This window comes from Oryctolagus cuniculus, chromosome 13, assembly GCF_964237555.1.
Source record: "Oryctolagus cuniculus chromosome 13, mOryCun1.1, whole genome shotgun sequence".
Lineage (NCBI taxonomy): Eukaryota > Metazoa > Chordata > Mammalia > Lagomorpha > Leporidae > Oryctolagus > Oryctolagus cuniculus.
In genome coordinates, this window is record NC_091444.1 from 26,869,470 (window position 1) to 26,895,024 (window position 25,555).

The window sequence follows — 25,555 nt, forward strand, 5'->3', positions numbered from 1 at the left end:
ACCACAATCTAACGTCAAAGGCAAGGCAAGCTCCTGACTGTCCAGAGAGTAAGGAGCAGGTCTTCTTTTCCTGGTGTGTTTAGGGACATACGTATTTCTTTTACTGAAGGCAACCAGAGTGGGTTTTGACGCGCTGCACTAAGAGTTGCTGAAATCTATTTCTCTTTGAACAGTAAAGAGGTTCACTCCCTTCCTAATCATCTGCTATCCAAAGCACATGTGATGTGTCTCAACTTTCCACAGCACAGGAAATAGTTCCACTGTGTTCACGGAGGCCACTTTATTAGCTATGTGGGCCACATGAAACTGACTGACCGGTCATCGTTAGGGAAGCTTTGGGACAACACGTCTCTTCTTGAGTTCTCTCAATCTAACTCTATGCCTGGCTTTGCACTTGTAGAGACTGAGGCTGCAACCTGACTTCTCCAGCTCCTGTGGAGCAGAAAGCAGCAGGGAGTATTTTCTTACACAAGTTCACCTTTAATACTTCAACCAAAGAACAGCCTCTGGCTAGCCATCAGACACAAGAGAAAAATGCCCTAGTCATACATGTGAGTTGTCCTCTTCAGATGCAACGGGTATGTAAATACTTCAAAACTCTGGAAACAATTTTTACAACCTTCGATCAATGTGGAAAATGCCTGTGACTTCTTTGTAGCGGTACCTGTCTCAGCGCAGCGTCAGGCGGAGAGCCCCTTTCTCGGATGGCGGCTCTGCAGGACACAGTGAACAGTCACCACAGCTTACTCTGTCGCTCTCCCTGCCTCCTGCCGTCATCGCCATGCCCTCCCCACCCTTCCCTGGGAGCAGTCAGCACGCACGTCAGGAGTCAGAGCCGTCCGCCTGGGAGTGCAGCGAACTCGTTTTTGGAAGTCACAGGATGAACCACTATTGGTGCCTACTGATTTAGCAGTTGTTGACACTGGCACACTCACTCCTTCCTTTTGATTTAACCTAACTTACTTACCTGTTAATGAAATCAGCAAGATACACTGAGTAAGCATCTACTGTATACATCTATCCTAGTGCTTCTGAGTGTTAATCATGTCGAACTCATATCTGCACCAACAAATATTCCAGCCAAACAGGCAGGTGACTAATCGATCCATACGAAATTTAATTACACTTTCCAGTAGTTTTAAGGTCTCATTTTATGTTTAAACGGGGAGAGAGCCCACCAGAGGCAGGAAAGTCTTAAGTGTTTTGCCCTTATGTACAATGCGTAGGTTTCAAAGCACGTCCCGTCCATCTCAACAAGATCTGTGTTTAAAAAAAAAAAAAGAAATCATCACACTCTCCGTCCAGGGGAAAACCTAAAGTGAAGAGCAGAGCCGTAATCACTGTGTCAGGGCACTGACTACACGGCGAGCCACAAAGGACGAAGGGTGGCTTTCACAAACCTGGAGCCTAAGTCACTGGGCGGCTCTTTCAAATGTTCGTGAATAATTTAAATACTTAAATAGCTCTTAGGTTACCATTGGGTCTTTCCCATTAGGCTCTAATCAGCCTCCTTGGGGGCCGGGTTGGAGGTTGCAGTTTGACAGGGGTCCTCCCAGCAGGGCCTCATTTCTTCAAGGCGGCAGAGACTCGCCGGTAGCTCGGTGTGCAGGGTGGAAGTGACGAGAGCTTCCAGGAACACGGGCGGTTCCACAAACATCACAGGGCGACTTCAGCTGATGTGGTTTGTTGCCTGACCTCTTCTTTTAAGGTACCTCTTCCTAATTTTAATCATCCATTTCACGCTCAGTTTGGCAAACTCTGCCGCTTTAAACAATGCCAAAAAGGCCCCACAGAGAAGAGCGATAGTGTTCCAAGGGTTGGCAGTGATTATCTGTGAAACAAAAGCAAACACAGGTTGCCACCCGCTCTGATCTTGACTAGTCAGTCACACTACAGTTCTGGCCTGGGGCGAGATCAACACCTGACTTCTGAAACTGTCAACTCTGCTTCACTCAGACCAGACCCGCAGAAGAGAAAACCACAAGCCCCTCCCCTAATACAGTGATTCAGAGACTAAACTGTTTTCCCAAGAAGCTCTGTGCCAAGAAGATTGTCAACACGAGGCTTGGCCTCCGCGGCCTAACCCAACAGTGAGGAGCGGTCTTGCTATGAGACACACTTCCCAGAACCGTACACGGAGGTCAGCTCTCCTTTCTCCCCGTCTCCCACTTACTCAGCGTGAGGCGTCTCCTCTCCCTCCCAGACTCACCTCAGGGCTTCCTACCTCCAGGCCTTGGCTCCTCTTGGCCCAGGCGCTCCCGTGCTGGAAGCCCTCACTAACCCTTCAGAGGGTCAGGGCATTGAGCACCAAGCCAAACCTTCTGTGGTTTCGGCATAGCCACACATATTGTGCCACAAACTCCTCTGACAGATACTTACTGTCTGGAATTACCACTTTAAGCCAATAGATTACTCCTTAACTAAATGTAAACTTCAAAGTAGAGGCTTTAGCTTGGATTTCTGAATGCTCAAGCATGGAAAAAAATAAACATTTTTAAACCCAATGTAGCAGGGTGACCTTGGATAGTCGGAGCCTCAGCGCTCACACATGCACAGTGGTTTACCACTGTTCTCGTTTAGGACTGCTGGGAGCTGACTGGCCAAAGTAAAGCCTGCCTCATGTTTGGGTCTCTGCATGGTTCCCGATAGGCTTCTCATACCGGATAGAGGTTTTTAAAAGTTCAGGAGCAGGTGCTGGGGTGTAGCAGGTTAAGTCACTACTTGGGGCACCCACATCCTGTCAGCAGCTTGAGTCCTGGCTGCTCTGCTTCCAATCCAGCTTCCTGCTAGTGCATACTCCAAGAGGCAGCAGGTGCCGGCTCACTGCTTGAGCCCCACCACCCATGTGGGCAACACGGATGGAGCTCCTGGCTCCTGATTTCAGCCTGGCCCAGGCCCAGCTATTGCGGGCGTTTGGGGAGTGAACCAGTAGATGGAAGCTTTCTCTCTCTCCTCCTCTCTGTCGCTCTGCCTTTCAAGTAGATGAAAATAAACATAAAAAAATTCAATCACACATTTCACATGCAGAGCTGAAAGGTATTCCTTTCTACAGGGTATTTCTAAGCCTCTGCACATGCGCCCTCGTCCACAGCCTTCCAATCTACAACAAACAGCAGTAACTGGGTGAGAGAACACGTCCGCCTCACAGAAGTGGATCTGGGGCTGGAAGCTTACAAGAGTGAGTCTCAGTTAAAAATTGCCTACCCTGAGCCATGATCATGTGGGGACATCCTGTGGTAACCTGAATGCCAATCAACATTAGACCACACTGGCTCTGGTGGACAACGGGTCATGAGTGCTTCGAGGGCACAGCTGACCAATCATTGCTCCCTTTCCAAGGCTGCGAGTCTGGCGATTCAGCATGAATTGACAGTTTATTCATTATCCATACCTTTCTGTGCTGACTTACCACAAATAACAGGGACTCTGCCAAAAAGAAGTGACCATCAGTAACAATGATCCGTGGAGTAAATCAATGCTTTCTACCTAGTTTATCCAGTTAATATGACTCAGCAGATACGGCAGTTACTCTGTGCGAGGCACTCTGCTAGATAGCAGATGAATGGTGAACAAAATGAGGAGGACGCCACCTTTATAGAGACTACGGTCTGGTGATGGAGGACACAAACCATACATGTAATACCAGCGTCCTTGAAGCCAAAGCCGCAGTGCCATGGGCCATGGAAGAGCCCGGTCTGCAAGGCCGAGGCAAATGCTGCAGGCAGGGGATGCTCTCAGGACTTCAACCGTACTCACGTCTTGGACCTTCTGGATGAAAGGATCTTTCCACTCAAAGACCACAAAAAACAGCTGAGCGCTTTTCTCAGTGGCTGGCCGCTGGTCAATGTAGTTCACCACACTCGTCTAGACACAGAAGAGAGAAAAGCAGCGTGGGCACCTCTGGGTGCGACTCCCTTGCCCGGGGCCATGGCAGAAGACAGAGCAGAAGGTGAACTCGGACCTGGGCTCTCCCCACACCAGCATCCTGAGAGCCAAAAATTTCATGTACACGAGCTCTTGAAACTGGTGCCAGACCCAAGGCTTTACCTTGGCTTCCATGGTTCTTTGGGAAAGAGAATCCGGATGTACAATAAGCAGTGTGGATTAGTTCTAAAACTCGTCATTAGGTACCTAATTAAACAAATATACCATAATCAAACTACCGTAGCAATTCATAATTAAAGCAATAAAAACTTCAAAACTTAAAATCCTGACCTGCAGAGCTGGGTCTATCAACCATTCGAGTCTCCAGGGAGAAAGCACAGCCTCAGAGACACGTTACACACTCCCTGTAAATACTTACCAGTGGGAGGCAGCACTGTGGCGTAGTGGTTAAGCCGTTGCCTAAAGCGCCAGCATCCCATATGGGTACTGGTCCCAGTTCCAGCTGCTCCACTTCCAATCAAGCTCCTTGCTGATGGCCTGGGAAAGCAGTGAAGGGTGGCCCAAGTCCTTGAGCCTCTACACCCAAATGGGAGACCTGGAAGAAGCTGGTTTCAGCCTGGCCCAGCCCCTGCTGTTGCAGCCATCTGGAGAGTGAACCAGCAGATGGGAAACCTCTCTCTGTCTCTCTGACTCTGCCTTTCAAATAAAAATAACACAAGGCTGTGTGCCATAACAGAGAGGGACAGGCTCCAGAGGCAGAGGCCTGGGTCCACGGCCTGCTCTGAGCCTCTGCTTTGCCACCCATAAGACAGGACAAAATGCCTACCTCACTGCATCTGGTGAGGGCCATAAGAAACAAGCTACGTGAAAACATCTTAAACTCCAAAACATGATAGAAAACAGTTTTAGTTTTGTTCAAAAGCTCTCATGATCCCACCAAAAGACTATGAATTTAGACAATAAGAGTTTTCAAGTTTATAGGTCCATTGGGGTTTTCACCCCTCTGGTTTCACATCATAGCTGGAGGAGAGTTAAGGTAAATGGGGTTGTACCCAATTGCAGGGTGAATGGACACACACAGCCCCCTTCTCGGAGCTGGTGTGGGCCCAGATGAGAAAGGACTTGGAATTCCTGGAACAAAATGTGGCGTGAAAGTCCAGGAGATGACAGTTACCTTACAAAATAGGACTATTTTACTGATCTATTGCAGGGGATGGAGGGGAGGTACTGTCATCTCCTAAGGCAGGAAAAAATGGCCTGCCCCCTTTAAGAAAACCAGCTGTGAGCCTCTCTGAGAATCCAACCCGGAACAGGCCTAGGACTCAAGGCATGCAAAGTGGCAGTTTCAAGACTTACACAGAGCTGGCCAAAGATGGCCCAGTCAGTCTTTATATTCAACCCAGACCTTTCCTAATGCTGGCCCTCAGGGATAAGTCCAATTGGACTACCCCCAAGGAGGAGCAAGGGGGAGAGGACATGTCTCCTCTTGCTTCCTCCGCAGCACCAGGTCACTCGTGCACAGGACAGTCTGGCTCTTGACGTGGATGCAGGAAGAAGGCAAAGCCAGTGCCTAGGTGGAAGCCCCAGAAACAGACATGGGGACCCATCAACAGCCCTGTTGAGGCAGCCAAGATCTCCCATCTCCAACCCTGCTGCCATGGTCAAGATTACAGGGGTATCTTTCCAGGATCCTATCTTGGCCCCCAGGCCAGTGGGCTAAAAGCATTTTGAGTAGCTCTCCCTTTTAAAAGGTTTCTGTATGCACCCAGTACATTTAAATTTGTAACTTTGTGATACAGCATATGCTATTACTGTTCTAATGTTATATACATTTTAAAACATTAAAAATAGGAATGTTAAAAAGGTAAGATAAAATGAATACAGAAGGAGCAGGTGGGTTAAGCTGCTACCTGCGACACTCACATCCCGTATCAGAGTTCCCCTCCCAGTCCTGGTTACTCCAATCCAATCCTCTGCTAATGAGCCTGCGACGCAGTAGATGATGATTCAAGCACTTGAGTCCCTGCCACCCATGTGGGAGACGGGGATGGAGCTCCTGACTCCTAGTTTTGGTCTGGCCCATCCTAGGCCATTGTGGCTATTTGGGGAGTCAACCAGCCAATGGAAAATCTTTCTGTCTCTTCCCCTCTCTGCTACTGTGGTCTTTCAAGTAAATAAATCAATCTTTGAAGAAAAAAAAAAAATACAGGGGACAGCAGATAAAGCCACTGCCTGCAGTGCCAGCATCCCATATGGGCGCCGGTTTGAGTCCCAGCTGCTCTACTTCTGATCCAGCTCTCTGCTAAGGCATGGGCAAGCAGAAGATGTGCAAGTCCTTGGGACTCTGCACGCACGTGGGAGACCTGCAAGAAGCTCCTGGCTTTGGATAGGTACAGCTCCGCAGTGCAGCCATTTGGGGAATAAATGGACGGGTAGAAGACCTCTCTCTCTCTCTTTAATTCTTTCAAATAAATAAATGAATCTTTAAAAACATACATACAGAAAGAAAGCTTGGCTTTTCTTGCTGCCTCCCAAGGGATCATGGTAAACAGGACCCATCAGAGGCCACTGCCTGTAGCCTCTCTCCCGGCATGGAACTGATTAACTACGCTACCACCAGCCTCTCATAGTGCCACTGCCTATAGGCATCAGACACAGCTGGACGAGGTACCCACCTCTACATGACACAGCGATCCCCACTGCCTATGCCTGTTCTCTGAGGGCTGCCTATGACAGAGGTGAGGCCAGCACACGCACTGCCTTTAGGAACATGCAGACCCTGGCACAGCATATGAAGCCCTCATGGGATTCCTTCTCACCCTGGCAAAGGACAAATCACCCAGAGGACTCTGCTCAAAGGACTTCCTCCCCCATGCCAGACCAACCATGGAGAAGTCACCAGCAGTTCCAAGCACACCCGGAGCCACCTACCTCCTGCCGGAACTCCACTGCTTCTCGCCCATCCTCCTCCTTGGTCTTCACCAGCGACATCTTGACCCAGGTGCGGAAGCCCCCAGAGAACTTCCAACTGGAATAGGCACTCTCACAGGCCTGCATGAAGCCTACCTTGTCTGGGCTTGGTGGGCAAAGAGAAGAAAGGTCCAAGTCAATCCAAGCTGGGCACTGGAACTAAAATGTGGGCGGACTCAAACTCCAGGCCCTACTTCAAGTTGTTTCTCTGCTAGCGCAATCAGGACGCTGCCCACTCCCTGCTTCCCCAAATTTAGGTTGCCTCAGTGGGGCTGTTTGTCAGTCACCAGCCAAAGCAGAAATCATTAATCTCCCAATGGGAGGATGCTTCCCCCCTCCCACTCATCATTCCTACCACCTGCTCCCAAGGCAATTGGCACTTAGGTCTGCAGAAGCTCCCAGCGCCACAGTGCTCCCAGCTTCTCAGAGAACGCAGGACTCAAGGCAGCCCTCACTGGCCTGTCGTCTCCCTCTCGAAGGAGCAGAGAGGAAAAGAGGGTTCCTCGGGGAGCATTCAGCCACAGGAACACCCCAGTGCACTGCACATGCAGAAAAACCAAAGCGCACAGGAGCAAGTAGCAACTGCAGCCCAGCACCGAGGAAGCTCACCCACTGAGCTGTAGGCAGGGCCTTCTGGGAACTCTTCCAGAAGGCAATCAGGCCAGTGTGAGCCAGGAAGGGAGAGAACTGCGGGTGGCAGAATGGGTGGAAGCCGCTAGAGCAGAGGCTCTGAGCTCCAGGGCAGGAAGGACAGAGTGGCATTGGCCACTCTGCCACCGTGGCCGCCTCCCCTCCACCTGCGAACAGAGCTCCCTGGTTGAGCAGGACCTGGTAGGGAGTGAGTCGCCCTCAGCTCCCGCACATGCAGAAAATGCTCTCACTGCTAAGGTGCACTTTAGGCCTCAGAGTTGGCAACTGAGAGTTCCCAAAGCAGTGTGCATGAAGCAGACAGGACCTTTCTGATGATCAGGGGACATTCACAAGCAAACACCAAGAGTGTGCAGCCCTGCACCCCTCACACCCTCCTAAGAGGGGTACCTACGGCAAACACACACTGAGCCTTTACCAAGGGCAAGACATGGTTCCCGTGCACACCGCAGGGAAATCAAGGCATCGAGCAGGGGACCTGCCTTCAAAGGACTTCCTCTACTCTTCAGCATCCCCAGGCAAGGGTCTCTCCAGGAGCAGCCAGCACGGTCCTCCACGGCAGCCTCGTGTAACTCTGGAGCGAGGCGTCTCACGGAGCACCAAGCACATGAGGGCCATCCCTGAGCCGGTGCGTCATCGGGCAGCACCACTTCCCTGCCTCTGCCCTCACCTGCCATGTCCTCAGCCTAATGACAGACAGGCAAGACTGGAGTAAGAATCAAAGCAGAGAGTGAGCCCAGCGTGACTCTGAAAGGCCACCTTTGCAGGAACTCCCGGAAAGATGAGAAGAGGAGGTAGTCGATGGCGCTGAAGTCCTCGCTACTCTGGTTCAGGCGAAACTGCAGGAAAACCAGCTCCCGCTTCTTCACTTCCTGGGGTCCCTGGACAATCAAGGCCGACTTCTGTAGGGAGACAAGGGCCGGGATCTGTCTCAGAAGCTCAGGGTTTATAGGCCATAACCCTTTACGTATAAACAATCCCTCCGGGCCCTGGCCTCAGGCATGGCACAGGAGGGTTTTCTGGGGCAGAGGGCAGAAGCACAGCCTAGAAAGCCCACAGCTCCTCCCCCAGCAGCCTCTCACATGACCACCAGCTACTCAGCGAGCTGGGGCCTCAGCTGGGGCTCCTGCTCAGATCTGCATAGTTTTCTCAGCACAACGCCCAAAGCAAACACAAGGCAACTCATGCTCAGCCCACTTAGCTTATTGGCTAGTTGTGCGATGTGATGGAAGTTCTTCATTTAGTAAGAAGGGTCACTTGCCCTTGTTCTATATGCCAATGTTTTCTTCCAGTCACTTTTAACTTTGCTTCTAATGCCATGTGTTACATGGAAGCTTTCAATTTAATAGACTGAAACCTCTATGGTCTTTCTATACATAAATAATCTCAATATTTCTAAAACCCTTTTTTTAGTAAGATTCATTTATTCGAAAGCTAGAGTTAGAGAGAGAGAGAGAGATCTTCATCTGCTGGTTCACTCCCCAGATGGCTACATTGGCCAGGGCTGGGTCAGGCTGAAGCCAGGAGCCTCTTCCCGGTCTCCCACTTTGGTTGCAGGGGTACAAGCATGTGGGCCATCTTCCCCTGCTTTTCCCAGGCCATCAGCAGAGAGCTGGATGGGAAGTGGAGCAGCTGGAACACGAATCAGCACCCAAATGGGATGCTGGCATCAGAAGCAGCCACTTAACCGACTACTCTGCAACACCATCCCATTTAAAATCCTTTTCACATGTACATACTTTATCTATCTGGCTTTAAGTTTTCTACATTATATGAGACAGGAATCTAACTCCTAGCTCCTCCACCCACCCCACCTCCCATCCCCACCCAACAATTGGTAGATCCAGGTGTAGGCCTTCCCCTCCCTCCTTTATCCTATACTAAATTCAAGTAGAGCCAACATATACGTCTCCTCCAGGCCCTCATACGGCCCACAAGTGTCCCTGCCTATCTCAGCACTACACTGCAACTCCTATGGTTTTACAGTGTTTTGCTATCTAACTAGGCAGGTCTGCTCCGCATCACTCCTCCCAAACTCATCTTGGTTATTTATGTACACATGGTCTTCTAAATGTGCTTGAAAACTAGCTTGTACTTCCACAAAAAAAACCATTAGGACTTCCAACTGTGATGAAACTTAACTGATGAATTAATATGGGGAGAAAATTATCAGCTTTCTAGAAATGTCCTACAGGTCTTCAAAAGAATGTAATGTCAGAGTTTTATACACACACATCCATGCACTCTACACTTACTAACTGTGCTTTCCATTCTTGTCCTTACCACTTTTTGTCTCTCTGAACTCTGAATTGCAGAGAGAGGTGTGAAAGCCACACTCTAAGAAGTTGAGGCTATTTTTGATTTTAAACAGGCTCCAGTTGAAGCATATAAATGACACAAAGATTTACAGCTGCTCACTCTCCTTTAGTGCGAGTGAATCACTTATTACCATTAAACACTCCTCGTTCAATCCCTTGCCCTGGAATCCATTTTGACTGGCAGTAATATAGCCACTCCCTTATCTTCTGATAGGTTATCTTTGCATTCTCCCAAGAGGTCTTCATCCATCTATTACCTCTCACACTCTGGGTGACATTTAATTTTCAGTGTGCATCAGAGAAGGCTAACGGTCCCTGGTTTCCATTATCGATGTCTTCCTCCAGTATGCGAGAACTGCGTTCCCGGTCCCAGACCGCAGCGGAGCAGTCACCTGCTGGAACCTTACCGCCAGCCTCAGATGGGCTCATGTGACAAGGTTCCCAATATGGGGGAAAAAGTGACTCATGCAACTCAGCATTACTTTTTTTTTTTTTTAAAGGGAACTGCTTGGCTGGCGCCGCGGTTGCTCCTCTTCCAGTCCAGCTCCCTGCTGTGGCCTGGGAGTACAGTGGAGGATGGCCCAAGTGCTTGGGCCCTGCACGTGCATGGGAGACCAGGAGAAGCACCTGGCTCCTGCCTTCGGATCAGCGCGGTGTGCCAGCCACAGCGTGCCAGCAGCGCCGGCCATTGGAGGGTGAACCAACGGCAAAAGGAAGACCTTTCTCTCTGTGTCTTCTCTCTCACTGTCCACTCTGCCTGTCAAAAAAAAAAAAAAAAAGGGAACTGCTTGCCCTTTGCCTCTCACCTTCCCACGAGTGGGCATGTGCACACATGCCAGCCAAGTGGACCAGAACAGTGCCTGGAAGACAGCACAGGGACAAGACAGAAGCCATCATTGGACAATCCTATGAGGCAGCACTGCCTATGCCGTTTCCAGAGACAGAACCAGAGACTTCTGTCATTTCAGCCACCATTCTGAGAGTTTTGCCGCTACAGAGGATCTGAGCTTATGCTCTAACACAGACTCTGTGAGCTAGAAGTGGAATTTTGTAACAAGAAACCTAATGAGGTCTTGGCTTAAAGGCTGGGTGGTGGGAAAGCAGTAGGCAGGAAGGAAACGGACAGGGACCCTCACAATGCCAGACAGAGCAAGCCATCTGGCACAAGCTAATACCATTAAGTTGAGCACAAGAGAGGAACCAGAAAATAATGAATCAACGAGAACCTGAAGATTTGTAAAACCAAGGGGTGAGATGCTCAAGGAGAGTGACTTTCACATTCAACACAAAACAGCCAGAAGCCTACAAGTTTCCAAATAAACTCCCTGCAAACAAAGGCAGTGCGAGGAGAAATCTGCAGGTGCTCAACTCTGAAGCCACTTCCCACCCTAATGTGCACTTCAGACACAAGGCGGACTCTGGACGAGGCCACGGCGCACGGGGGCTCTCCCAGGCAGCCCACTGGCAGTGCTGACTTCAGGCTGGGGGCTGGTAGCGAAGTCTGCCCCTCCACAGCAGCCCTCTCATGCACCTGTTCTGTTATGGGTTTTCTCAGATTTGTTTATTCCACCAATCAGTTCCAAACCGCTATTTATATTTTACACCACTTCCTCAAATGATCAGGTCTGCCAGTGACACCCTCAGTTGGCAGAGGCATTACTGATATTCTATGGTATCCTACTTATTTTCCTGCAGGAGAGGGAACAATTTCAGCAGGATTTTAGAAGGAAGTCTGACGTAAACAAACTTACAACTCTGGTGCCTCTTTTCATCTTAAAACCCACTAACAGTGCCTTTCTGCCCCAGGAGCCAGCCTGGCTCCACAGCATGACGCCCGCGGCTCTTCCCACGGCCCAGCACTCTTGCAGGAGCACCGACCCTCAGAAATGCCCACCCGTGCAACGCTGCCCGGAGGCACGGAAGCCACCTGCCACCCTCTGCCCTTCCGTCTTCACGGACAGTTTCCTCTGCCTAGGAAACCCTTCCTTTCCCCTTACATCTGGAAAACTTTTACGTGGCCCCTTTCAATCCCTTCTGAAGAAATATGGGGTAGAAGAGTAAAAATGTGAATACGTAGAAAGTCTCCTCCCTGCCTGAAAAACCCTGTGCAGGCACCGCTGCTCCCCAACACACTCAGAGCCCCAACCTGTCATACCCCAACTGAGCTGTGCTGTGTGACAACTGAGCTGGGCCGGGCCCAGGAGTCCTCGTCCCTGGAGAATCCCCAGGTACTGCCCTGTGCCTTGCAGAAATTCTAATCCAGCTGGTCTCATGTGGATCCTGGGAGTCTGCATTTTCAAAAAGTATCCTGGTAACTGTCATGCAGTCAGGCAGGGAACCCACTCGACTGTGTCACGTCAGCCCCACTCTTTAGCCCAGCCATTCTGCCATCGAGGACAAGGCCTCACCCTATTGAGAATCCCTGAGGGCCATTCAATGAAGCCTGAGGCAGTGTGAGGAGGCTTCCTGGGAAGAGGAGGACCTGGGCCCTCAGGGCTAGCAGAGCAGCTGCCCAGACCTGGCTCGGGGCAACGGGAGTTACCAAGGTCTGATTGGAGAAAGGGTCCGTGTAGTTGATCGTCCGCGTAGTGCAGTTCATGTCGCCTGGCTGGCCAGGGTTTCTCAGAGGTGGAATGACCTCATAGTGGTGCTTACAGCTGAGCAGCTGGGCCTGACCAGGGTACAGGGCAATACCTGGGGACACAAACAGGGAAAAGCGGGAGTCAGAAGTCACAGTCCACAACCACGCTACTGAAATCATCTCACACACCAACAATCTATTCCAGACCACCCGGCTAACTGCAGAGGAAAAAGGTTGAGTGTGGGAGGCACATCCCCAAGCCCAATTCTAGTGGAAGGCACAAGCCCCCTCAGTAAGCCCCTGACCAGCCTGTAATGCAGCCTCCTGATTGGTTGAGCCCAGCCATGACCTCCCCCTGCCCATCACCCACATACGCATATGCCAAGAGGCTCTGGGTCATGAGATTCCCCAGAAATCACTGTCTCTCATCTCTTCTCTGACGGAGCTCCAGCATGAGGCACGTCCTGGTAGCTCCTGCCTCCCCGCGCCCCTGCCCCAGCATCTCATCCAAGGCTCTACTCAGAGTAGCTGCCCAGCTTCAAAGACAGAGATGCTGAGAGCAGCACTTGGCATCAAAGTTCAGAGAGACCAAGAGACTAGACAGAGCAAGGAAAACCCATAGATGATGAGACTGAAGCAAACACAGAAGGGCAAATACAAGACGATGGCAAAGCCAGAGTGAGGAGCAGTGACCGGCACCATCAGCTACACTGGGGGCTGTAAGAAGCCCCAGGCAGAGGGGTTCAGCTCTAGTTCTGTGAGCATGCCACCTGGGAGTCACTCAGGGGCACCTTGTGGACAAAACCAAGTGGGAAGAGCCTGAGCCACAGCGCTTGAGCTTCCGCATTCACTCCATGGCTTCCAGCGTGCCTGGCACCAGCTCCATAGCAGAGCAGACAGAACACTTTGTAGCAGAGACAACTTCCCACTGGGGACCAGACGCCCAATGGGACAGGGAAGGAATACATGGTGTGGCCTGGGAGCCCCTGCCCACCATCTAATGGCCTTGCCATCCTAGCCACCCTCTGCACCGCATAGTCCAGCTGGGATTCCTCCTTATCATCACCTCTGGCCTCTGGCTCTAGTCAGGCTGGCCTCCTATCCAGAAGCCCTCTGCCTCCCTCCCCTCTCCTTGACCCTCTTCCCAGAAGCACTCTCTTCCCAACCATACTCTTGTTTTCAAGCCCAGCTCCAAACCTACCTCTGCAAAGCTTTCCCCGACCTCCTGGGCTCGCGCCCCTCCGTGGCACACACCACACCCCGCTGGGCCTGACAGCAGCTCTCAGGTGAGTGCGCTGCATCCAGACTGCACTCGGGCTCCCTCGCCCTGCCCAGAGCGCCCAGCACTGTGTCCTGTGCAACAGCAGTGGCTCAGGGAGGGTTTGCCAGTGGATGCTCTGACGCCTGGTCTGGGAGGGCCCTACCTGGGGCATCATAGCGATCCACCTCCTTGTAGGACACGGACATGACAGGGTGCTTGAGTTTCTCACGAAAGTCCGTGATGGTCTGGTAGACCAGGAAGACAGCCACGGCCATGAGCAGCAGGTAGATGAAGATAAGCAGGACTGAGAAGACGTTCTTCAGGCAGGTCTTGCTGAAGCGGATGCTGCTGGAGGCAGACTCGCTGTCCAGGCCTGACAAGAACAAAGCACCATATGATCCAGGGCACCATGCAGCAACCGCTAGGTGCGCACCTGCCTTTCCTGGGACGTGACATCCCAGCACACCAACCCCCACTCCCAATCATAAAAGGCACCTGTAAACCTTCCCTACACACCCCATCCTACTGGGCAGAGGACACAGAGACACTGTTTAATGTCTTTGTGGAGACTCCTATCCAGAAGGGAAGGCAGTTACAATCCCTGAAGGGAGTCTGACCCCAATCGTCCCCTCTGGTCCATCCCTCACCACTCCACTTCCCAATTCCCACAGGTCCTGCTCCACCAATGCACTTCCCAAGCCTGCAGCCACTCACCTTCGCAGTCCATATGCCTGGTCTGAAGCACCTATCTCTCACAGCCGACTCCTTACTCATCCTTCCCCGATCCCTTAACTTTATGGGTACCCCTCCTCAGCCTTCCCCGAACACCCAACATGTCCTCTACTTCACCGCTCAGCAGCTGTCCTTCACTGCTCAGCAGCTGTGTTTTGCTAGGCTACAAGTTCCAGAAGGGCAGGGACAGGACAAGTCTTGTCCACAGCTGAACCGCCAGCATATCACACTGTGCCTGGGACGCAGCAGGCACTCTGCACCGACAGAATGACCATTACCAGGTCCTAACACCATTCTCACAGCACAGCTCTGCCTCCCCGACCTGTTCTCACATCGTCCGAGCCTGGGTAACTCTCTTGTTATGGACTGAGCTATGCCCCCACTCCAAATTCCCAAGTTGAAGCCTTAACCCCCAGGGGGACCGCACTTGGGGACAAGACCTTTAATGCTTTAAGGTGGTAACAGATTAAATGAAGTCAGAGTGTCCTTATAAGAGGAAGAGACACCAGGACGGCATGTGCACAGGGAGAGGCCATGTGAAGACACAGTGAGAAGGCAGTCAGAAGTGACAAGCCAAGGAGAAGAGACCTCATCAGAAACCAGCCATGCTGGGGTAGCGGGCAAAGCCACCGCCTACATGCCAGTATCCCATATGGATGCCAGTTCAAGATCCAGCTGCTCCACTTCCGATCTAGCTCTCTGCTGTGGCCTGGGAAAGCAGTAGAAGGTGGCCCAAGTCCTTGGGCCCCTGTACCCACGTGGCAGATCCAGAGACCAGGAGCTCCTGGCTTTGGATCGGCGTAGCTCTGGCCATTGTGGCCATCTGGGGAGTGAACCAGTGGAAGGAAGACCTTTCTCTGCCTCTCTGTAATTCTGCCTTTCAAATAAATAAATAAATCTTTAAAATAATTTGAAAGCACAGGAAATGTCCAAATCAAGTAGAAAGTGAAAGAGAGTCTACTTTCAAAAGAAGAACTATACCTGGTGAGAGTTGTAATTTTTGCCTGAGGGCATACATCAATCCCCAAGAGGCATGGTCAAAGAAAACAGAGTACAGGGCTAGAAAAACAAAGCTAAGGAAATTCTGAAAGGCAGTATTCAAAGATGAAGTGAACTTCCCAAGTCTGGAAACAAAATGTACTAAAATTCTTGGCTGGAAACCAGAGAGGGCCCAGCAAAAAAGCAGCAGCTGAAGACGGAGAACTGATTGGACAGGAGATGCAGGGGAGGCAGGAGTTCAGAGCCTGCTTGAATCCTGCCATACCAACCTGCTACAAAAAAAAAAAAAATTCTTCAGATCATAACAGAATCCAGATTCTCTATAACATATCATGCATGATGTCTAGTGTTCAATCAAAAGTCATTAGAGGTGGAAAGAAACAAGAAAATATAGTCATCTCAAGAAAAAAAATGGAGCCTATAGAGACCAATACTAAGATGACCCAGATGTGACCCAGATGTAGCAATTAGCAGAAAAGGGTTTTACAGCACAGAAAGCAAATTATATGAATAAGAAGTAAACAGAAGGCAAAGAGAGAAACAGACGCTATTTTAAAAGAACCAAACACAGAGCTTCAGTTGTTCAGGATGAAGGGTTCTGGGGACAGATGTCGCGATGGCTGCTCAGCAACACAAATGTACGTAACGCCACTGAACTGCATGCTTACAAACAGACGCTGATTTCCATCTTACATGTATCTTGTCACAATAAAAAATGCTTTATTAAATTTATAGAAAGAATCAAATGGAAATTTATTTTTTTGACAGGCAGAGTTAGACAGTGAGAGAAAGAAAGAGAGAAAGGTCTTCCTTCCGCTGGTTCACCCCCAAAATGGCCGTCACAGCCGGTGCTGCGCTGATCCAAAGCCAGGAAGCAGGTGCTTCCTCCTGGTCTCCCATGCGGGTGCAGGACCCAAGCACTTGGGCCATCCTCCACTGCCTTCCTGGGCCACAGCAGAGAGCTGGACTGGAAGAGGAGCAACTGGGACAGGACTGATGCCCCAACCGGGACTAGAACCCGGGGTGCTGGTGCCACAGGCAGAGGATTAGCCAAGTGAGCCGTGGTGCTGGCTCAAATGGAAATTCTAAGCTGAAAAAATTAAAAAGTTATATATAAATTTAACAGAAGACAGAAGAAAAATGAGTCAGTGGAACTGCGGTTAAATAAAGAAATAAAGAAATATCCAATCTGAAGAAAAGTATGACTAGAGCCTATCTTACAGTTTAATAATGTGTTACTGCAGATAAAAAATATTTGAAAAAGTAATGACCCAGGCCGGCGCCGCGGCTCACTAGGCTAATCCTCCGCCTAGCGGCGCCGGCACACCAGGTTCTAGTCCCGGTCGGGGCGCCGGATTCTGTCCCGGTTGCCCCTCTTCCAGGCCAGCCCTCTGCTGTGGCCAGGGAGTGCAGTGGAGGATGGCCCAAGTGCTTGGGCCCTGCACCCCATGGGAGACCAGGAAAAGCACCTGGCTCCTGCCATCGGATCAGCGCGGTGCGCCGGCCATTGGAGGGTGAACCAACGGCAAAGGAAGACCTTTCTCTCTGTCTCTCTCTCTCACTGTCCACTCTGCCTGTCAAAAAAAAAAAAAAAAAAAAAAAAAAAAAAAAAAAAAAGTAATGACCCAAAACTTCCCCAAACCAGAGAAAGACATGAACTTACATATCCAAGAAGCACAATAATGCCAAACAGGGTAAGAAAAGCACCCCCAAGCAAATCATAATCCAATTGTTAACACAAAGGTGAGAGAAAAATCTTGAAAGCAGTCAGAAAAAAATAACATAATAATACAGGAGACTGATACGAACGGTGACTAACTTCTAATCAGAACTAAGAGTTCAGGGGCAGGCATTTGACACAGCAGTTGAGACGCCACCTAGGACATCCGCATCCCGTATCAGAGACCCTGAGTTTTGAGTCCTGGCTCCACTTCAGATTCAGCTTCCTGCAGGCGCTCATCCTGGGAGGAAGCAATGATGACTCAAGTACTTGGGCCCCCCGCTACCCACATGGGAGACCCAGAATGAGGTCCTGGCTCCTAGGCTACAAGGTCTCTGGATGCAAAGCATTGTGGTCTGTGCACAGGAACCACTGCTTGGAAGCACTCCCAGCTTCTATTGCTGATACAGGATCACAGGTGCATTTCAAAACATGGCTGGGGGGGCTCGCATTCTGACTTAGCAGATAAAGCGACCATCTATGATGCCAGCATCCCATATAGGTGCCAGTTCAAGTCCTGGTTGCTCTACTTCCAATCCAGCTCCCTGCTAATGGTGTGGGAAAAGCAGGGGAAGATGGCCCAAGTATTTGGGCTCTTGGCACCATTGAGGGAGACCCAGATAAAGCTCCTGGCTTTGGCCTGGCCCAGCACTGACTGTTGTGGCATCTGCGGAGTGAACCAGCAGATAAAAGATCTGTGTCTTCTTCTAACTCTGATTTTCAAATAAATAAACCTTAAAAAAAAAAAAAAAAAGCTGGTGAGAAAACCTTGTCAGCACAGCTCATGTACCAGCCTGCTACATTTTTTTTTTTTTTTTTTTTTTTTTTGGACAGGCAGAGTAGATAGTGAGTGAGTGAGTGAGAGAGAGAGAGAGAGAGAGAGAGAGAAAGGTCTTCCTTTTGCCGTTGGTTCACCCTCCAATGGCCGCCACAGCTGGCGCGCTGCAGCCGGCGCACCGCGCTGATCCGAAGCCAGGAGCCAGGTGCTTCCTCCTGGTCTCCCATGCACATGCAGGGCCCAAGCACTTGGGCCATCCTCCACTGCCTTCCTGGGCCACAGCAGAGAGCTGGCCTGGAAGAGGGGCAACTGGGACAGAATCCGGTGCCCCGACCGGGACTAGAACCTGGTGTGCTGGCGCCGCTAGGTGGAGGATTAGCCTATTGAGCCGCGGCGCCGGCCCCAGCCTGCTACATTCTAAAGGGGTTCGAAAAGATCCCAAGACAAAAGTGAAGAAACTCTGCAGTGACCAATTTGGTCTAAAACATCTGAATCTAATTTTTGAAGAGTTGGGAAGGATTTAAAAGGCCATGTGGCTCAACCTCACTGCTTGTGTGGTGTTCCAGGTCCCACATCCAGTAAGCGGTCCAATCAGAATCACAGTCCTACAGTTCTGACTTCTAACCCAATGCTCCTTCCCTACACAACACAAGGAGTACTAAAATTCTAGTCATTAATGATGATTAAGGAAGACCTAGCACATTTTAAGGCAAACTATATACTCACATAATTTTCAGACTGACCAATATAATAAAGATGAAAAATGACTGGCATTTATGAGCCCTGCTATAAGCCAAATAAACATAATTTGAAATATTCTTCTTTCGTGATACCTTTGATTAGGGAAAGAGATGAAATTCTCCCTGTATGTTCTTAAAAAATTGAGAGTAACCAATATAAGGTACAGAAGGGTCACACAGGACAATTTTATCACGTTGACTTGTTTGACAGTGGTACTTAGACAAATCGCTCTCATGGGGACACGGACCAAAAACCTCCTCCTCCGTTTCATGCACAAAAGCCAAGGCTAGCTTTATAGTTCTCTTCTTGATTCCCAAATGATGTAAGAACTGTACAACTCCTTACCCACATTTGCTATACACAATACTCCAGTTCTAGAACTAGACACGATTATATTTATCATTTACCCATTAAAAAGGTAGGGGGAGGCTGAGTATTTGACATGTCCCATGTACTCTGTGCAGCAGTGAGAAAACTGAACACTGATTTTTCTTTAGCAAGCTGTATGAAAGTGCTTCAACAGTACACATGCTTTATATGAACGCAAACATTCCCAGGAAAAGGTAGAAATAGCAAACAAGAATCCCTGGTAAAGGTAATTCACGTGTCTTGTAAAATCCCTGACAGAATGCTTCAAAAGCCCCAACTTGCCCCAGAATGTAAGTCAGGCCACTCAGGGATCTGTGATGAGCAAAAGGCCATTTCTGAAAACATGGTGGGACCTGTATTCCAAGAAGGGGACCTGGCTGTCTGTATAACGCTGCGAAACCCCGCCAGGCAGAGAACACTAGCTTAAGACACAGCTCTGAATTCTTCATTTGTTCCCCTTTTTAAGTGAGAGTGGGTTTTTGTTTTTGGAGTTTAGATATAATTTGCATACCATAAAATTTCACTTTCTTTTTAAAGATTTTTTATTTATTTATTTGACAGGCAGAGTTACAAACAGTGAGAGAGAGGGAGAGACAGAGAGAAAGGTCTTCCTTCCGTTGGTTTACTCCCCAAGTGGCCTCAATGGCCGGAACCGCGCTGATCCGAAGCCAGGAGCCAGGTGCTTCCTCCTGGTCTCCCATGCGGGTGCAGGGCCCAAGGACTTCGGCCATCCTCCACTGCTTTCCCAGGCCACAGCAGAGAGCTGGACTGGAAGAGGAGCAACTGGGACTAGAATCAGTGCTCATATGGGAGAATTAACCTTGTGCGCCATGGCGCCGGCCCCAAAATTTCACTTTCTGAGAGAGAGCAAGCTCTTAACTGCTAGTTCATTCCCCAAACTCCTGCAGCAGGGCTCAGGCTGAAGCTGGGAACCCAACTCAGGTTTCAAGCAGCAGTAATGCAATCACTCACATTAGCAAGAAGCTGGAATCAGGAGTAGAGCTGGACCTGAACCAGGTACTCCCATATGGGACACAGGCATCCTAGACATTGTCTTATCCACTTGGCCAAATCTCACCTCTAAAACAAATATATTCAGGTGTTTTTGGTATCTTCACAGGTGAGCACTCCTCAGCACTTCTAATTATAGAACATTCTCATTACTCAAAAAAAAAAAAAAATCTCCTACCCATTAGTGGTCCCTCCTCCTTTCCCTTGTCTCTGGAAACTACTAATCTGTCAGTCTCTAGGGATTTGCCTGTCTGGACATCTCACAGGTGGAATCACACATGTGGACTCTCACATCTGATTTCTTTTACTTGGTATGTTTTCGAGATTCATCCATATTGTAGCAGGTATCAGTTTCTTCATTTTTTTTTTTTAAGATTTATTTGAAAGAATTACACAGAGAAGGAGAGGCAGAGAGAGACAGAGACAGAGAGAGAGAGCGAGGTCTTCCATCTGCTGGTTCACTCCCCAATTGGACTCAATAGCCAGAGCTGTGCCGATCCAAAGCCAGGAGCCAGGAGCTTTTTCTGGGTCTCCCACATGGGTGCAGTGTCCCAAGGACTTGGGCCATCTTCCACTGCTTTCCCAGGCTATAGCAGAGAGCTGGATAGGAAGTAGAGTAGCCAGGATTCAAACCGGCGCCCATATGGGATGCCAGCACAGCAGGTGGTGGCTTTACCAGCTAAGCCACAGCACCAGCCCCTTCATTTCTTTATATTGTCAAACATTCCATTGTATGAATAAGCTGTTTTATTTATCCATTCATCAGGCAGAGACCATTTGATCTATATCTATACTTTGGCCATTATGAATAATGCTGTTATAAATATTTATGTATAAGTTTGTGTGTGGACTTAAATTTTCAGCAGAGAAAACAAATTTTCATTTCTTTTGAATGCACACTGCTGGGTCATATGGTGCCGTGGTTTGGATGTGGTTTCAATGTCTCAAAAGGCTTATTTATTGGATGCAGGTCCCAATGTGAGAAATGGTAGAGGGATCGGCACTGAGGCATGGCAGGTAAAACTGCCACCTGTGGCAATGGCATCCCATATGGACGCCAGTTCACATCCCAGCTGTTTTACTTCTGATCCAGCTCCCTGCTAATGGGAAAGCAGGGGAAGATGGCCCAAGTCTTTGAGCCCCTGCACTCATGAAAGAGACCCAGAAGAGGCTCCTGGCTTCCGACCAGCCCAGTTCCAGCTGCTGCAGCCATATGGAAAGTGAACTAGGAGAAGGAAGACCCCGCTCTATTCTCCCCCCACCCCACCCCCAACTCTTTCAAATAAAGAGAAAAAGAGAGAGAGACAGACAGAGAGAGCGAGTGAGCGAGCGCAGAACCTTTAAGAGGGGGAGCCTGGTGGGCAGTCAGCAGGGATTAAGGTAGTCCTCAAGAGATCCTGAATTAGTTCTTAACAAAGTGAGTTATCGTAAAAGAAAAAGACTAAATCCCTCATTTCTTGCTCTGGCTTCTTTTCTTAGCATGCAATCTCTCCCTCTTACATGCACTCCAGCCAAGATACCAACAGCTCTGATGTGATGTAGCCAAGGGGGCCCTTGCCAGAGCTGGCAGCAATGACATATGGACTTTTAGCCTCCAAATCTGTGAGCTTCCTCTTTTCTTTATAAAGTACCCAGCCTTGGGTATTTTTCTCTAGCAATGGAAAATGGACTAGCATTGTAGCTATATCCGACCTTTTGAGGAACTAGAAAATTGTTTCCCACAGCAGCTGAACTATACACAAGAGGGAGTTCTCATTTTTCCACATCCTTGCATAAATTTATCATTCATCTTTTTTGATTACAGCCAGCCTCATGGCTGTAAGGTGGCACCTCCTTGTGGCTTAGACAGGCATGTCCTTGGTGACTAATTATGGTTGAGTATGTTTTCAAGTGCCTACGGGCCATTTCCCCTCTGGAGAAACATCCATTCAGATACTGTGCCCACTTTTTAAATTATTATACTTCAAGGAACTAGGAAAAAAAAAAGAGCAGAAATAAAAAGAGATCAACAAAACAAATCTTTTTTTTTTTTTTTTTTTTTTTGACAGGCAGAGTGGACAGTTAGAGAGAGAAAGGTCTTCCTTTACCGTTGGTTCACCTGCCAATGGCCGCCGCGGCCAGCACACTGCAGCCAGCGCACCGCGCTGATCCAAAGGCAGGAGCCAGGTGCTTCTCCTGGTCTCCCATGCAGGTGCAGGGCCCAGGGACTTCGGCCATCCTCCACTGCCTTCCCGGGCCACAGCAGAGCTGGACTGGAAGAGGAGCAACCGGGACAGAATCTGGTGCCCCGACCGGGACTAGAACCTGGTGTGCCGGTGCCACAGGTGGAGGATTAGCCTATTGAGACATGGCACCGGCCAAAGAGCTGGTTTTTTGAAGAAAAAAAAAATCAGCAAAACTTGGGCTAGAATAAGACATAAAGAGAAGAGATTAAAATAAATAAAATCAGAGATGAAAACAAAGACATTACAACTGAAACCACAGAAATACAAAGAAATACTAGAAACAACTATGAACAACTACATGCCATTAAATTAAATTAGAAAACCTAGAAGAGATGGACAAATTCCTGGACACATACAACCTACCATGATCGAATCAGAAAGAAACCGAAAATCTAAGCTGATCAATACTGAGTAATGAGATTGAATCAGTAATGAAAAGCCTCCTATCAAAGAAAGGCCAAGACTTCATGACTGAATTCTACCAAACATTCAAAGAAAAACTAATACCTATTCTTCTCAAACTATTCCAAAAAATTGGCATTCTCCCAAACTCATTCTACAAAGCTATACCCTGATGTAGAAAACAGGCAAGGACACAACAGAAAGAGAGAACTAAAAGCCAAACTCCCTGATAAATACAGATGCAAAAATCTTCAGCAAAATACTTGTAAAACAGATTATTCACCATGATCAATGGGATTTAGCCTAGGAATACCAGAGTGGTTCAATATATGCAAATCAATAAATGTAACACATCACATGAACAGAATGAATGACAGAAAACATACAACTGCTTCAATAGGTGCAGGAAAATTATTTGACAAAGTGCAACATCTATTCATAATAAAACTCTCAAAAATTAGGTATTAAAGGAATACAAAGGCCTTACATGACAAATTCATTTCTAACATACTAAAATGGATAAAGTTTAACTTTTCCTCTAAACTCTTGAACAAAACAAGAAGAGCTGCTCTCACCACTTTTATTCAACAGTCCTAGAAGTCCTAGCCAGAGCAATTAGGCAAGAGGAAGAAATAAAGGGCAACTAAATTGTCAAGAGGAAGTTAAGTTGTCTTTGTTTGCAGATGACATGATCTTACATATAGAAAACCTTAAATACACCACCCAAAGCTATCAGTACTAATAAATGAATTCAGTAAAGTTGCAAGATACAAAAACCAACATACAATCAGTGGTGTTTCTATACATGAATAGCAAATTCACTGGAAAAGAAATCAAGGGGGCGGGGGAAGAAATCAAGAAAGGAATCATTTATAAACCCTACAAAAAATATAAAATACTTAGCAATAAAATTATCCGAGGAGGTGAAAGACCTTTATAATGAAAACCATACAATATTGATGAAAGAAATTCAAGAAGACACATACATTCAAAGATGGAGAAATAGCCCCTGTTCACAAACTGAAAGAATTAATACTACTAAAATATCCACATTGCCCAAAATGATCTATAGATTCAATGCAATTCTATCAAATTAGCAATAGCATTCTTCACAGATATGGAAAAAACAATCCTAAAATTTGTTTGGAATCACAAAAGAACTTGACTACCCCCAAATAATCTTGAACAAAAAGAACAATGTTGGCCGGCGCCGCGGCTCACTAGGCTAATCCTCCGCCTAGCGGCGCCGGCACACCAGGTTCTAGTCCCGGTCGGGGCGCCGGATTCTGTCCCGGTTGCCCCTCTTCCAGGCCAGCTCTCTGCTGTGGCCCGAGAGTACAGTGGAGGATGGCCCAGGTGCTTGGGCCCTGCACCCCATGGGAGACCAGGAAAAGCACCTGGCTCCTGGCTCCTGCCATCGGATCAGCGCGGTGCGCCAGTCGCATCGCGCTGGCCGCGGCGGCCATTGGAGGGTGAACCAATGGCAAAGGAAGACCTTTCTCTCTGTCTCTCTCTCACTGTCCACTCTGCCTGTCAAAAAAATAAAAAATAAAAAAAAATAAAAAAAAAAAGAACAATGTTGGAGGCATATTACCTGGCTTCAAAATATGCATTGCAAAAATAAACAAAACATGGACCTGGCATAAAAACAGACAAATCAACAGTAAGAAATCTATGCATTTACACTGATTTCCAACACAGCAGCATTTCAATGGTGCTGGGAAAACTGGATAGTCACATATGGAAGAACAAAACTAGATTCCTTTCATCAATTACAAAAGTCAACTCTACATGGATGCAACACCTAAGTGTTAGATCTGCGGGCCAGGGTTGTGGCGTAGCAGGTTAAGCCTCAACCTGTGGTACCGGCATCCTATATGGGCACCGGTTCAAGTCCCAGCTGTTCTACTTCCGATCAGCTTTCTGCTATGGCCTGGGACAGCAGTAGAAGACGCCCCAAGTGCTTGCAGCCCTGCACCTGCGTGGGAGACCGGAAAGAAGCTCCTGGCTTTGGATCAGCCCAGCTCTGGCCATTGTGGCCATCTAAGGAGTAAATCCATGGATGGAAGACCTTTCTGTCTGTCTCTCCCTCTCTGTACCTCACTCAAGTAAATAAAATCTTTTAAAGAAAAAATGTTAGGCCTGGAGCTATGAAACTATTAGAAGAAAATACAGGGGAATGCTTTATGACATTGTTTTGGGCAAGGATTTTTTTTTTTTTTTTTGGCAACAAAAGGAAAAACAGAGAAAGCAGATTATATCAAACTAAAAAGCTTCTGCATAGCAAAGGAAACAATCAACCAAGGAGACAGACAGTCTACAGAACAGGAGAAAACTGTCTGCAAACTACACATCTGATAAGGAGTTAATATCCAGAATAATTAAGGGGCCCAGTATTGTGGTGCAGCAGGTTAAGCTGCTGCTTGTGACACCTACCACAGTACCAGCTGCTCCACTTTCAATCCAGCTTCCTGCTAATGTACCTAGAAAGGTACTGAAAGATGGTCCAAGTGCCTGGGCCCCGGCCACCCACATGGAAGACCAGGACGGAGTTCCTAGTTCCTAGCTTCAACCTGGCCCAACCCTGGCTGTTGCAGCCATTTGAGGAGTGAACCAGCAGATGGAAGATCCTTTTCTCTGTCTCTCCCTCTCTCTTCAACTAATAATCTTTAAAAAAAAAAAAAAAAAAAAAAAAATTAAGTATCTTAAGAGCAAAACACCAAACAACTCAATTTACCCAATTTAAAAACAGGCAAAAGATTCAAACATTTCTCAAGAAATGACCAATAGGTAAATGAAAAGATGCTCTAATCACTGATCATCAGAGAACTGCAAATAAAATCACGATGAGATACCATCGCACTCCAGTTAGAATGGCTGTTATCCATAAGAAACAACAAATGACACTGGTAAGG

At 48.4% G+C, this 25,555-nt stretch overlaps 1 protein-coding gene across 15 annotated transcripts in view; it reads right to left on the reverse strand.

The window, feature by feature from the left end:
* Positions 1-1,093: 1,093 nt before the first annotated feature.
* PACC1 (proton activated chloride channel 1) overlaps positions 1,094-25,555 on the reverse strand; it is a 161,125-nt gene continuing 136,663 nt past the window's right edge. For 13 of the 15 annotated variants that reach the window (XM_051821320.2, XM_051821316.2, XM_070055261.1 and 10 more), the window contains 7 exons: positions 13,827-14,036; positions 12,364-12,515; positions 8,263-8,405; positions 6,817-6,961; positions 3,962-4,063; positions 3,757-3,864; positions 1,094-1,831 (listed from right to left, as the gene is read on the reverse strand). In XM_051821320.2, coding sequence (XP_051677280.1) covers positions 1,670-1,831; positions 3,757-3,864; positions 3,962-4,063; positions 6,817-6,961; positions 8,263-8,405; positions 12,364-12,515; positions 13,827-13,938 — 924 coding nt within the window. In that variant the 5' untranslated portion in view covers positions 13,939-14,036 and the 3' untranslated portion in view covers positions 1,094-1,669. The remainder of the gene's footprint in view (positions 1,832-3,756; positions 3,865-3,961; positions 4,064-6,816; positions 6,962-8,262; positions 8,406-12,363; positions 12,516-13,826; positions 14,037-25,555) is intronic. The other 2 variants (XM_070055264.1, XM_002717522.5) reach the window with 1 other exon arrangement.